The 13568-nt window shown below is 45.9% G+C and overlaps 1 protein-coding gene across 9 annotated transcripts in view; it reads right to left on the reverse strand.

The window, feature by feature from the left end:
* KCNAB2 (potassium voltage-gated channel subfamily A regulatory beta subunit 2) overlaps positions 1–13568 on the reverse strand; it is a 196394-nt gene that overhangs the window by 59739 nt on the left and 123087 nt on the right. Inside the window, exon 1 of one of the 9 annotated variants that reach the window (XM_078145738.1) lies at positions 880–1715. The exons of 7 other annotated variants lie outside the window; for them this stretch is intronic. In XM_078145738.1, the coding sequence (XP_078001864.1) occupies positions 880–1091 (212 nt within the window). In that variant the 5' untranslated portion in view covers positions 1092–1715. Of the gene's footprint in view, positions 1–879; positions 1716–13568 lie in introns of those variants that run through there. One more of the 9 variants, XM_020975249.2, reaches the window with a different exon arrangement.

The following is a 13568-nucleotide window of genomic DNA, read 5'->3' on the forward strand; positions in this document are numbered from 1 at the left end:
TCTACTGTGTCTGAAAATGGTTTCCTTACAGGAATCAAGCAACAAGGAAAAAGAAGAGAAATGATTTCCAGGGTCTTCCCTTTGGCAGCTGTGGGTATGCAAAGCCATATGGGGCATGGTCCATCGTCCCCAGCTTACATTTCATTTAGGGAGGGCTCGGGTGGCAGGCAGGGAAGGGAACATAGAGAGATTTCCAAATCACTGCCTGGACTGTGAGAAATAAGACAGAAGTTCATGAAATACTCACTTGTGAAAAATCAAAGCCTTGTTTGGCTGATATTTGTCTGTGCTAAAGTTTAAGTGGCATTAAACATGGAAACGCTCAAACCCAGGGGGAACAGAATGGTCTAACTCATGCGTTCAGGGATCTAAGATTCATTTCTTTTCATATTTCATTGCGCAATGCACAAAAATGGAACTGATGTTACACTCGTTTAGCTGAAAAGACATCACATATGCCTACTGCCCTTCCCCTGCGCCAGATCTCTCCTACGGAGAGACCAGAACCCAAGTGTCCTGGTCTCTAGTGCCCGGTCACAGAAGTTCAAAGAAAGAGGGAGAAATTAACAGGTGTCTTGATAGCAATTTCCTGTGACTACCCAAGGACCTCATGATAACGGTTAAAGAAAGGAAGAAGAAAATCTCCAGGGATATCCCTTCTGCCTCTGCAGGGAGAGCACAGAACTCGTGGCCGACACCGGGGCTCATTTTTATTCCTCAACAAATTCACCAAGCCCTAAAAATAGCTCATCCCAGCTACACCACAGCATGAGCTGGCCGAGTTGGAAAGAGCAGGGATTTGCAGATTTAAACAATTTGACAAGGAATATGGATGGCAGCTCACCACTCCCCGAAGGGCAGTGTGGCTTCTCCTCATACCTATATTTCATCCCAGGCTGCTTCATGTTGGCGTCGCTGGACGGAGGAACGTTGTGCACGGACAGCTGTCCCAGGCTCCGGGCTACCATGGCCACTGCCCGGAACTTGCTTCTGGTGCCCAGGCTGGGGCTGCCGGCATTCTGCCTGCTGAGCCGGTCTTCGGCACTTCGACCCTTCAGGCTGTGTTCTGAACACACAAAAGACACCTGCATGGTGGCCAACTTTTTCCTTGGGGTTTCTCTCTCTTTTTCCTTCTCGTTTTGTTATCTGTTGGAAGCAGCTTGTCCTCCAGAAGCTGGAATGCAGTTTATTCATGGGGAGGTGAAAAATCCAAAAGGCCATTCAAGGACTGTCAAAGGCAAAGTAGGAAAAAAAAAACCCTCCAAAGCCAGTAGCATCTTTTATTGGCTGAGCTTTCAAAAAGGAAAAATATGAACTATCCAGGAAGGTGTCATAAAATAACTTCTCACTGAAGACCTGCCGGGCCATCTTCTCTTCTCGCTCACATCCTGCCTGCGTCTGGGGAACGCCTCGCCTTCCCCTCCCCTGCCAATCCTTCGGTGAGCTCCCAGACAGTTTTTCAAAGTTTCATCTTGTTCTGTAACTCACCCGAGGATGGGCATCCTCCAAAAGCAGTTTCTTGTAGGCATGAAGCAAAAGGGGGAAAAAAAAATCTCTCAATCTTCCTCACTTCCTTTCGGGGAAGGGAGAAGATCCACTCACAGGTACCGTGTCACAGTGGCTTCCATGCATGATGTAACTTGTACCCAGGAGCCCAGGGGAGGGGCAGATATCTCTGGAGACACGAAGCGGTTGAGAGTGCCCAGGCGTTAGCTCCCTCACTGGTCTTCTCCATGGCTTTTTGGAGGGGGACTGAATGACGACTGTACCACTGAATGCTGCTGAGCCCTCTCCTAAGTCAATTAGGTGACCAGTGAGCTGAGCAGGAAGAGTTTGGCAATCCATTATTAATGAATCAGGGATACTCTGGGCTGTCTCTCCCCCTGACAGAGAACTCGGATGGCGGCCACTTGTTCCAGAGCCTATGTGAGCACACAGCTGCTCTGTGGGCTGTCTGCTGCTCACGGGGAGGGACCCAGTTACGAGGCAAGGTCCAGGGGAAAGGCTCCGGATGGAGGACTCAGCCCGGAGCCACAGATGGTGAAGTCAAAAGGTGGAGCATTTTGGGGAACAAACAAGACAGGCACAAATTATCTCCCCTAAGAGCTTATTCAAATGGTTTTTAGGGGGAAAAAAAAGCAAAACACTTGATGAATTTCTTGCACTTAGCTGGTCTCCTGGAAGGAGATACTATTGGCTGTAGAAGAGATTCAGGCAATATTCAAGCTGGGTCAGAGGCAGTAGCACTGGGTGTTAGTTTGGCGTTCAGGAAGACCTGAGTTCAAATTCCACCTCTCACATTTACTTGCTAAGTGACTGCAGATGAGTCATCTAATTTCTCTCTCAACCGTAGGTAATTCCCTAGGACTCTAAGTTATAGATGAGCTGCAATCTCTCCTGGTGGAGCAAGATTCCACACTGGAAATCCAAGATCTCTGATATACTGACACATACAAGCCTGACTTCAGAACCAAAGCTATGCTTTGGGAGGGGAGACAGGGCAGAGGAGAACAGGGAGAAAGGAAGGAGATTTCTCTGTGGCCAAGTCTGGAGCACTGTGCTAGAGATACCAGACAGTTGTCACTCTAACATTAGGCACGTATCATGTGCCAGGCACTGTGCGAAGTGCTGAAGATATACAAAGACAAAGGAGAATCAATCCCTGTTCTCAAGAGCTAGCTTCCCAGCCAGCTTCAAACTTAGAATTTTCATCTGGAGGTCAGAGCCTTTTTACCCACTTAATGTAGACAGAGTCAAAAAAGCTAAGTTGGGAAAAAGCAGTGACCTGTCTGAATGTTCTTACCACACAAGGTTCTGGGACACAGGTTTGGAAGGATTCTGTATTTTCTGTCCTAAATCAAAGGCCATCTCCTCCAGGAAGCCTCCAGTGATCTCATCCCCATAGTTCTCACAAAGCCCTCTGTTCTGAACCTTTCTAAGGCATCTATTATGCAATATTGTATATTAAGGCTACTTATGTCTGTGTCTGATCCTTCTGACTCAGGGGTTCTTAATGTGGGGTCTATGAACCTTGGTTTCAACTTTTCTTTTATAATAAAATTTCAATATAATTAGTTTCCTTTGTAATCCTATGTATTTTATTTTATGTGTTTAGAAATATTGTTGTGAGAAGGGGACCATAAGCTTCCCCAGACTTCCCGAGGGGTCCATGGCACAAAAAAGGTTGTTAAGAAGCCCTGTTCTAACTAGGAAGTTAATGCATGAGGGCAGGCAGGGACCACATTTTATCAAAACTTTGTGCCTAGCACAGAATGTCATACATTTTAAGTATTTCTGTTGAAGAAATGAATGAATAAATGGTGAAGAAACTCCTGAACCAAATAGAGATTTTCACCACCCTTTTCTCCCTCAGCTTGGGTTCTCTGGTTAACAGCAGGCAGTGTTAGGAGGTGAGGCAAAGGAAGGGTGAAATGCTATAGAATTACTCTCTTCTGTCTCTTCTCATTAAGCTAAGATTTGGAATTCTTCCTTTTCCCCTGAAAGGGCCCTCTCCTTAGGGGGAAAAACCTCAGTCTGGCTTTCTACCCAGACAGCAAATGCTCTCAGAGCTGAGCAGGGAGGGGCTACCTCCTTGCAGTCTGGAATTCTGGTGTGAGACGCCTGAGATCCAGGAAGAAGGAGGTGCTGGTCCTCCTGCTGCCCGCTGCCATCTGCCCTGGTGAGACCACACTGGGGGTGCTGTATTCAGTTCTGGGCCTACAGTTTAGGAAGGACATTGATAGGCTGGGAGAGTACGGGGAGGGGCATCAGGATGATGGAGAGCCTAGGGTTTATGCCATATGAGAATTGGTTAAAAGAATGGAAGGTAATTAGTCTGTCAAAGGGAAGGATCAAGGGAGGATGTTGGAGTCATCCTCTAGTACCTGAAAGGCTATCAAAGTGGGAGAAGAATTGGATGGGTCGCTACATGGTGCAGAGGACCTGGAGTCAGGAAGACCTATTGTGCTTGGCATACAGTAGGTGCTGAATAAATGCTTGTTGCTTGATCGGCAGCTAGGCGGCACAGATGAGTCACGAAGACCTGAATTCAAAACCTGCCTCAGACTCTTCCTAGCTGTGTGACCCTGGGCAAGTCACTCCACCTCTGCCTGTCTCAGTTTCTTCATCCTTAAAATGGGGATAATAAGAGTACCTCCCTTCAAAGGGTTGTTGTGAGGATCAAATGAGATAATATGTGTAATGTATCTTGCAAACCTTAAAGCCTTATTCAAGTGCTAGCTATTATTATTATTTTTATTGTTATCATTATCATCATCATTATTATTTCTGTTATTGGTCCTGGACGGCAGAACCAGGAGCAAGGTGGGGGGGGAGGGAGAGATGCAAAGGGGCAGATTGCCAGGGAACCCTTCCTGATGATTAAAACTATTCCAAAGTGGAATGGGCTGACTTAGAAGGGAAGTTTTTTCCCCCTCTGTGGAGGTCTTCAAGCTGGATGGCCAGTTGCTGGGGGTTTTGGAGAGGGGGCTCTCTTTCAGGCAGGGGTTAGACTGACGGCCCCCGAGGTCAGTTTGGCTCTTTGCTTTTGACCTCTGCTACGTGGCCCTGGGTGGTAGTTCAACAGTCAGGATTTGCCTTGGACCAAATCTTGTAGCAAGTGACCCTTCCTGATACATCTCCTGGCCTCAAGTTTCCCTGCTCTCCAACTCATCCTCACACAGCTGCTGAAATGTGGAGATGGATCGCCATAACTAGAGCAAAGAGGGCCTCGGAAATCACTGAATCCCACCCCTTTAATTCACAGATGAGGAAACTGAGGCTTTTGGGCGAGTGACTCACACAGCTAGCAAGTGCAGGAGTAGGATCTGAACCCAGGTCTTCTTGGCTCTATACTCCCTCTGCTAGGCCAAGAAATTTCCTAATGCTGACTCCCCAGCACCATAAGCTCGCCTGGTTCCCAGTTGACTCCAGAAGCAAATACCAGTTCCTCCATTTGGCATTTAAAGCCCTTCATGAGTGGCTAATCACTCATTTACTTTCCTTCATGGACATTGTGGTCTGGCCAAAGTAGACTGTTCCCCATGGCTGGAGTGCCTTCTCTCCCTACTTCCCAGATCTCAGAATCCCTGGCTTCCTTCAGTTCAGCTCAAGCAGTATCTCTTATATAATGAACTTTTTCTTGATCTCTGCCTCCTTCCCCTCCCCAGTACCTCTCCCTGGTCCCCTCTCCCCCACAGCTGCTCCTTCCCTCTCCCATGAGACTACCCGGTACTTATTCTGTACGTGCATATAGGTATACCTTCCCAATAGAATGTAAGTTCTCTGAGGCCAAGAGCTGTATTATTTTTGTCTTCATATTTCCTGCACTTGGCATATGGCACTAAACCCTTAAATGCTTTTTGATTCAAGATATCTCCCAGCTGTCTTGATACAAGGTGGGGGACTCCATTATGCACTGAGGGATAGTCACTGCCCTGGTCCCTGAAAGCCTCTGCTGACGGGCTCTTCCTCTAACCCTAAGTATAACCATATATGGGCTTCCTGACCTGTATACTCTGAATCTCAGAGCTGAAAGCACAGAATTGTGTGACTTGGAAGCCCCACTTCATCTGACCTGTACTTGAAAAAGCACTGTTCCTATGACCTGCCTGACACTCAGCCCAGGCTTTGTTTGCTGACCTCCAGTGAGGTGGGGGAGTCCACTATCCTCAGACGCAGCCCATTCCTTAGGGAATTATTACCATAACTGTTATTGGGAGTTTCCCCTGATATCAAAGCTACATCTGATACCATGTAACTCCCATCCTATCCTAGTCCTATTCCTTGGCGCCAGCAGACCAAAGCTAAGCCATGTGACAGCCCTTTATATATTTGAGGACAGCCACCATGTCCTCCTTAACCTTCCCCTCTACTAAAGATCCCCAGTTCCATTCTCAAATGGCATGTACCTGAGCCCTTTCTCTGGAGGCTTTCCAGCCTGTCCGTGTACTGCCTTCCTGAAAGGTGAAGCCCAGGACTGAATACAACAATCCAGGTGCAGTGTGATCAGCGGGACAAGCACCTCCTTAGGGGCCCCTAGGTGCACAGTGAATAGAGTGTTAAACTTGGAGTCAGGAGTTTTGGTCACGAGTTTGAATCCTGCCTTAGGCATGTACTAGCTCTGTGACCCTGGGCAAATCACTTAAGTACTCTGTGCCTCAGTTTCCTCATCTACCTCCCAGGGTTGTTGTGAAAATCAAATGCTATGACATATGTAAAGTGCTTTGCAAACTTTAAAGAGCTATGCAAATGCTATCGATGATATAGAGGATGATACCGATGATGATGATGATAATGAAGCTAGGTGGCACAATATATATAGCACTGGCCTCAGAGTCAGGAGGTCCTGATTTTAAATCTGGCCTCTGACACTTATTAGCTGGGGGACCTTGGGCAAGTCACTTCACTTCTGTTTGCCTCAGTTTCCTCATCTGCAAAATGAGGTAATAATAGCAACCACCTCTCAGGGTCGTCACCAGGAGCAAATGGGATATGCGCAAAGCACTTTGCAAACCTTAAAACACTATAAATGCCAGCTATCATTAGTTATTATTATTGTTGTTGTTGAACTTGAAAAATGAAAACTAAAACTATACACAGGCAGGATAGGATTCTTGTGGTTGGTTAAGCCATGAGAAATCCAAAGCTGAACCCATCGCCAGTCACCAATCCACCCTTAGGCTGAGAAATACAAGTGGTCCCAAGATGCTGACTCACCTTGGGGGAACTTCCACTAACGAGGCAGCCCGGAAGGGAGGTGAGAAGAGGTGACCTTAAAAAACTAGATCTGACTAGTACCTGGTAAGACTTGTCATTTCATACTAGTGATACTCAGAATATGATGACAGAGGTCTCCCGGGACACAATTACTCATTAATGGCCACTCATCTTTGGAAATAGGACCAGGCTACGTGACCTTGCCAGGATATAGAACTGACATTGATATTCAGAGTAAAATGAGGCTCCCAGCCATTTCTTGGAACATCTCTCCATATTCAGAAGACAGTTTCTTTGGTATTTGGTTTCAGCTATTCCCCCTTCAAGTCCTGCAACTGACGAGCTGATTGGAAAGGGGTAGCCCTACTCAGTCATGATATGTGTGGTTTCCAGGTAGCAGGATTCCCTATCCTCTCCAGAGTAGAACAGCATATTTTTGGGAAGGAAAGTGTTTTCTGAACATTAAAGCATTCCATGCACGTGAGTTATTGTTGCTGCTGTTATTATTATCATCAGCGTCAGATATCTTTAGCTACAACTTGTGGGGAGACCACACAGGTCAAAAAGAAGGTCATGCACTATCTTTAAAGATTTAGCCCCCCCACCCTGTCTTCTTGGGAAGAAAAAACAATTTCAATAGAAACATCACAGTTGAAACGTGAGGACTACCCCTTCTCCTTCTCTCTTCTCCTCCTCAGCCCAATTTAATTATTCTTTGGAAATCTATCTTTGGCCTGGAAAATAATCTAATGCTATTGTATTAAGAGCTGGCCTATCCCTGTTGACCAGAACTCTTTCCTAATTGGCTCCTGGACTTCACTAATACAAAGCTCATAGATGCTTTGGCTGAACACCCCCCCCTCCAATAAAAACAACAACAACACATCTCCCATTAAATTCTGCTCTGTGTCATTTTAGTATCAAATGTATTTTGTAGCATCTGAATCCCTGAAAGTTGGTAAGCCCCTCAAGGCATAAATGGGGACTCTATTAACCAGAATTTTTGACCTGAACTCTTTGGCGGTTGTGGCATTCTGTGGCTCTTGGTCAGACACCAGACATCAGCAGAAGGACACACAACTGCGCCGCTGAATCCCTGATCTTACTGACAAGGGATATTCCCAGCGATGATGCATACCTCTCAGTATGTCCTCGAATAAGTCTATCTCAGAAGGCCAAGCCTTGGGGTCTTCCTTGCCTACTGCAGACACTGTAAGGATTATCAGTGGGGCACAAAGGCTGTTAACTGAGGAAGGTGGCACAACATATTGGAAGGATATTATTGTTAAAAAGATAGGCCTTTGTTTCACGGTCATTAAGGGCCCTGGGCAATTTTCCAAAGGCAGTTGAGCCTAGAGTCAAGAAGACTTGGGTTCAAATCTTACCCCTGACATACATTGGCTAGATGACCTGGGGCGAGTCATTTAACCTGGACTGTAAATTGTACTGTAGGTGCCAACCTGCATTGGGAGAGGGAGTTTCATGCTTGGTAATTTATTCTACCAATGAAGCTGTTGATCCTGTAAAAAAATCCAGCCCAACGTGTGTGGTGGGCATGAATAGGCTATATTGCGCCACTAACCGAGATCAGCAGATGTACGATTGGAAGAAAAAGGAGGCTACTCATTGGGGGAGAGCCAAGGTTAAGATAAACAATGAACTGCCCATATGCACTGCTGATATTCAGGCAACATCATTAGAGCCGGGGGAAAACCCTGAGTTCTTTGGGTGGAAACCCATGGAAAGTGTTTCATGCACGAGACAACAGACACAAGACACAGGATGAGAAGGCAGGGGGAGGCTGCCCTCTGCTGCTATTGCTCGAAGGAAGGTCCACACGAAGGAGATCCCAGACACATCCAACTATCCATTAAAAACACCATTTTCTCCTAACCATGTGAGATTTCTGAGGTCTACGGACCAGCAGCCTTGGCCTCAATTGAGAATCTGTGGCATGTGTTGATATCCAGAAGGAAAGCTTGGGAGGGGGAAGGGAAAGCGCAAAGGCACTGACATATGGGTCATTTGGGGATTCTGACAGAATATTCTTATCTTTAATTCAAATGGCAAAAACTCCCCATCCAATAGTAGCGCATCGTTTTCAGGACGGATTAAGTGGTGTTCAGCACTGGCGTTTAAAATAGATGGGCCAACTGGTTCAGGGAGAAGGACCAGAGGTATAATAGTTTTGAGTGTGTGTGTGTGTGTGTGTGTGTGTGTGTGTGTGTGTGTGTGTATGTGAAACACACAGAGAGAGAGAGAGACAGAGAGTCAGACAGAGACAGAGAGACAGAGACAGAGTCAGACAGAGAGAGAGAGAGAGAGAGAGAGAGAGAGAGAGAGAGAGAGAGAGAGAGAGAGAAGGATGGGGAGAAGTGGGGAGGAGAGGGAGGGGAATGCATGTGCCTGCATGCGTTTGCCTAAATCTTAAAAACAGAAACCACTACCACAAGTCCAGAAGAAATAATCAATGTTAAATCCATGGACAGTGCCTTTAGCATTAAATCCCCTTAATCCAGCAGAACAGACTATGTAATCCTGCTAAATTTCCCACAAACCAGCTTCTAATTCTATCATAGTCATTCAGGAAATTTCAAGACAATTTTAACCAAGGGGAGCGTCTGGTTCTCTGTCTCTTGTTTCTCTCCTCTGTGAGAACAAAGGGCAAACAGCAGCTACCCACCCACTGTCTTTTCACCCTGAAATGGAAAATGTCCCAAACTTGGGTAGGTCCCAGTTCCATTTCATGCCACTCTACAAGTGTTCACGAAGCATTTACTGTATGCCAGACACTGTAGCAGATGCTGGAGATATAAAGAAACATGAAACAATCTCTGCCCTCAAAGAACTTACATTCTACTGGGTGGGGAAACACATACATGGAAAAGCAAAGACAAAATACTTACAAAGTATCTACAAAGTAATTTCGGGTAGATGGGAGAGAACTGACCATCGGAGAGCACTGACCATTGGAGCGTATTGACCACTGGGGGGCACTGACTCTCTTTTCTGCCTTAATCAGAGATAAACTGAACCTTTCTTTGGACAGTATTCTAAGCTGCTACGGGACCACCACAATAACAACATAACACTTCTCATTTATGTGTATATATATATCTATATATACATCTGTCTCTCTCTCTCTCTCTCTCTCTCTCTCTCTCTCTCTCTCTCTCTCTCTATATATATATATATATATATATATATATATATATATATACACACACACATATTATGTTAAGCCTCAGAAAACATTTCCCTCCAGATAGAATGGAAGCTCCTTGAGGGCAGGGGCCACTGACTTTTTGCTTTTGCCTTCACAGAACCTCGCTCAGTACCTATTATAAAGCAGACACGATAAATCTCTGTTGGCACTGCAACTTAACAAGCATTTGCTAAAGTGCTCCCTGACTCTCTGACCTAGCCAAAGCAACAACAAATAACAGCTTGCACTTACACAGCACAAATACCATTTCATTGGATCTTCACAACACTTTTGAAAAGCAGGCACTATGATTACCCCCATTTTACAGATGAGGAAACTGAGGCAGTCAGCGATTAAATGAATTGCCCAAGGTCACACGAACAGCATCTGAAAATTCGGGTCTTCCAGACTCCAGGCCCAGAGCTCTGTGCACTATGGCACCTCCTAGCTTTATGTCTGTGCCAGGAATGCTTTTTCTCCTCACTTTGGGGTCTTAGAACCCTAGCCAATCCATGACGTGTTATCTATGTTATATTTACTTTTATGTGTACACGCTGCTTCCCCGATAGAAGCTTACTATGGTCAGGGACCTTTTCACCTTTGTTTCTAGGTCCCCGGACCACCGCACACAGTGCCTGGCACATAGTAGGCGTTTGATAGATGCTTGCTGGTTGATTTCTGAAGAACTATTCCTGGTTCTAATTGCTGAGAAGCACCACACGCAGCAGGTACTCAACAGAGCTCGTTGCTTGCTCCTCGTGCCGCTGAGGGTCCTGAGAAGCGTGTGGCACAAGAAGACTGGGGAGTGTGGGACCCTGGTAGGTGCTTAATAATGCTTATTGACTGACTCACTGATTCCCTTTTGTCTCTGTCCCATCACTGTCCTGGGAAACTGGGCCAGGATTAAAATCCCAATTAAAAAAAAGTCCTGTAGGTCGGCATATTCTAAACCCACACAACATGGCTTCTGAAGGGCTCCCTAGTTGAGAACTGACTGTAGAAACCTGCTCATCCTTCCCCCACCCCCACCCCTGCAATATAATGAATGTCAGAACTTGGGTGAAGTTATCACAGAAATGTTCCACAGAGGGAAAATCCTCAGTTTAATACATCTTTCTTTTTCTTTAGCTCTTCCCAGAGCATCTTGAGGGAAGGCAGGCATAATGAAGTGTTATCAGCAGAGAACTGAATCCTGGGGAGATCAGGGCAGAGCCAGAAAATAGGGCTGTGTGACTTTTGTGTTCGAGGAAGTTAAGGGCTGATAGACCCTCTGCACTCTAGATGGCCTCGAGAGCATGATTTTTCAGTGAATTAAGTATTAATTGGTTACCTATATCATATAAGTTTAAAGGAACTGTTCAATACATATTCAGGAGCCTAGATTTGGAGCTGCAAGGGACCTAATAGGTCATTAAGTATCATCCTTTCTTTTTACAGATAAGGAAACTGAGGCACATAAAGGCTATAAGACTTGCTCTAGGCATGGACTATTAAATGCTCAAGGTGGGATTCAAATGCAGGGCTTCAGGACTCCAAGCTGGGTGCTCTAGCTATTACACCATGCTGCCTACTACCGGCTACAGCACCGGGCTTGGAATCAGAAAGACTCCTCTGTGTGAATTCAAATCTGACCTCAGACACTTAGTATCTCTGTGACCCCGAGCAAGTCACTTAACTCTTTTTGCCTCAGTTTCCTCATCTGTAAAATGAGCTGGACAAGGAAATGGCAAACCATCCCAGTATCTTTTGCCAAGGAAACCCCAAATGGGATCACAAAGAGTAGGACACAGCTGAAAATGACTAAACAACAGCCCTGTATGCTGCAGATGTAAACACAAACAAAAGTCCCTGTTCTCAAGGACCTTGTATCCTAGTGGCAAAATGCACAGGCCATGTACACAGGGAAGCAAATACAAAGACATAAAAAGTCAATTCGTAGATTTTTTTTGAAGGGGAGAAGCACTAACAAATGGGCGAATCAGGAAAGGTCTCATGCTGCGGGTGGTATTGAGGGGGAATAAGCATTTATTAAGCTCCTACTATACGTTGCTAAGGGCTTTACAAACATTACCTCATGTAACAATAATAGCTAATGTTTACATAGCACCTACTATGTGCCAGGCACCGTGCTAAGTGCTGCATGTTTATTATTTCATTTATCTTCCCAATAACAACTCTGAGGTAAGTGCTATTCTTATGCCCATTTTACAACTGAGGTAATTAAAGCAGTCAAGCTAAATGACTTGCCCAAGGTCACACAGCTTGCTAAGCATTTGAAGCTAGGTTTTAACCCAGGGGTCTTTCTGACTCTAGGCCCAGAACTCTGGCCACTGAGCCCATCAACTTGCTGCCTCAGGCTGCCTCTTGATCTGAGACTGGAAGGAAGCTAGGGGTTTAAGAGGCAAATGTGAGGAGAGAGAGAATTCCAAGAATGGGGGACAGCATTGTGCTGTGTAAAGGAATGGAGACAAGAGATGGTTTGTTGTGTGTGAAAAACACAATAGGGTCAGCTGGGCTGGACTGTTGAGTGCATAATGGGGGATGATGTATAATACAGCAGGAAAGGTGGGTTAGATGCACATTATGAAGAGCTCTAATTGCTAAACAGTATTCTATCTCAGAAGCCAGAGGGAGCCATTGAAGTTTCTTGAGCAGTGAACTGATGTGAATAGATCTCAATCAATCAACAAACATTTGTTAGGCATCTACTATGTTCCAGGCACTGTGCTCAAGATAGCGATGTGGAGGGTTGGTTGAGATGCTTCTGTATTTGAACGGCTGAGGGGAAGAGAATAAGGGAGAGGGCAAAGAAAACTGGGAGAGCAGGAGAGTATGGGAGGAGCCCTGCTTTCATAATAGAAGACAATACTGTTTGCTGATGGCAGTTTTCCTTGGCAGACTTTCTGGCATCAGCAGGACTTAATGCTTCGACAATTTCCAGTCGTTAATTATTTGCATTGTCTCAGCCGCACTCCCCCAGCTGTATCTCAGAGGCTCCTGAGCACACACACAAAATAAGGCTGCCAGAGAGATTAGGATTCTTCTTCTATGTCCTCACAAGCCATCAGGCCCATCCCTAACCTAGTGGGCGGGCAGCAGGGCCCCTTCTCTTCCCTGGGAAATCAACTGCTCCTAACATCCGGTACAGATGAAAACATCTCCCAAGCCCTGGGCACCATCTGCAGCCTCAGGCTGCCCTGCTCCCTCTGCTGGGATCCTCAAATGGCAGCAAAAATAACCTGCAGCTTCTATTTCTCCCCGTGAAAGCAGCAGACAGGCTACCCACCCAAGGTCTCCAACAGGGCAGCAGTTCAGAGAGGAATGAGAGGGTGGGCTCCCCTTAGGGAGGATTCCTCTGAAACAAGGGTTCTTGGCCTCGTTTGTGGGTCATGCACCCCTCTCATGGTCCGGGAAAGCCTATGGACCCCATCTCAGAATCATGCTTTTAAATGCATAAAATAAAATGCAAAGGATTGCAAAGGCAACCAATTATATTGAAATACAATTATCCAAATAAAAACAAACAAAACATTCAAGGTCACAGACCCCTAGTTTAATAAGCTCTGCTCTCAAATCTCAGAACTACAGAAGCCTCAGGCTGGGTGTTCCTGGGTTGGCGGTGGGCAGCTAGCTCCAACTCTTCTGG

The sequence above is a fragment of the Phascolarctos cinereus genome, unplaced genomic scaffold (assembly GCF_003287225.1).
Source record: "Phascolarctos cinereus isolate Bilbo 61053 unplaced genomic scaffold, phaCin_HiC Scaffold_726;HRSCAF=1367, whole genome shotgun sequence".
In the NCBI taxonomy this organism is placed as follows: domain Eukaryota; kingdom Metazoa; phylum Chordata; class Mammalia; order Diprotodontia; family Phascolarctidae; genus Phascolarctos; species Phascolarctos cinereus.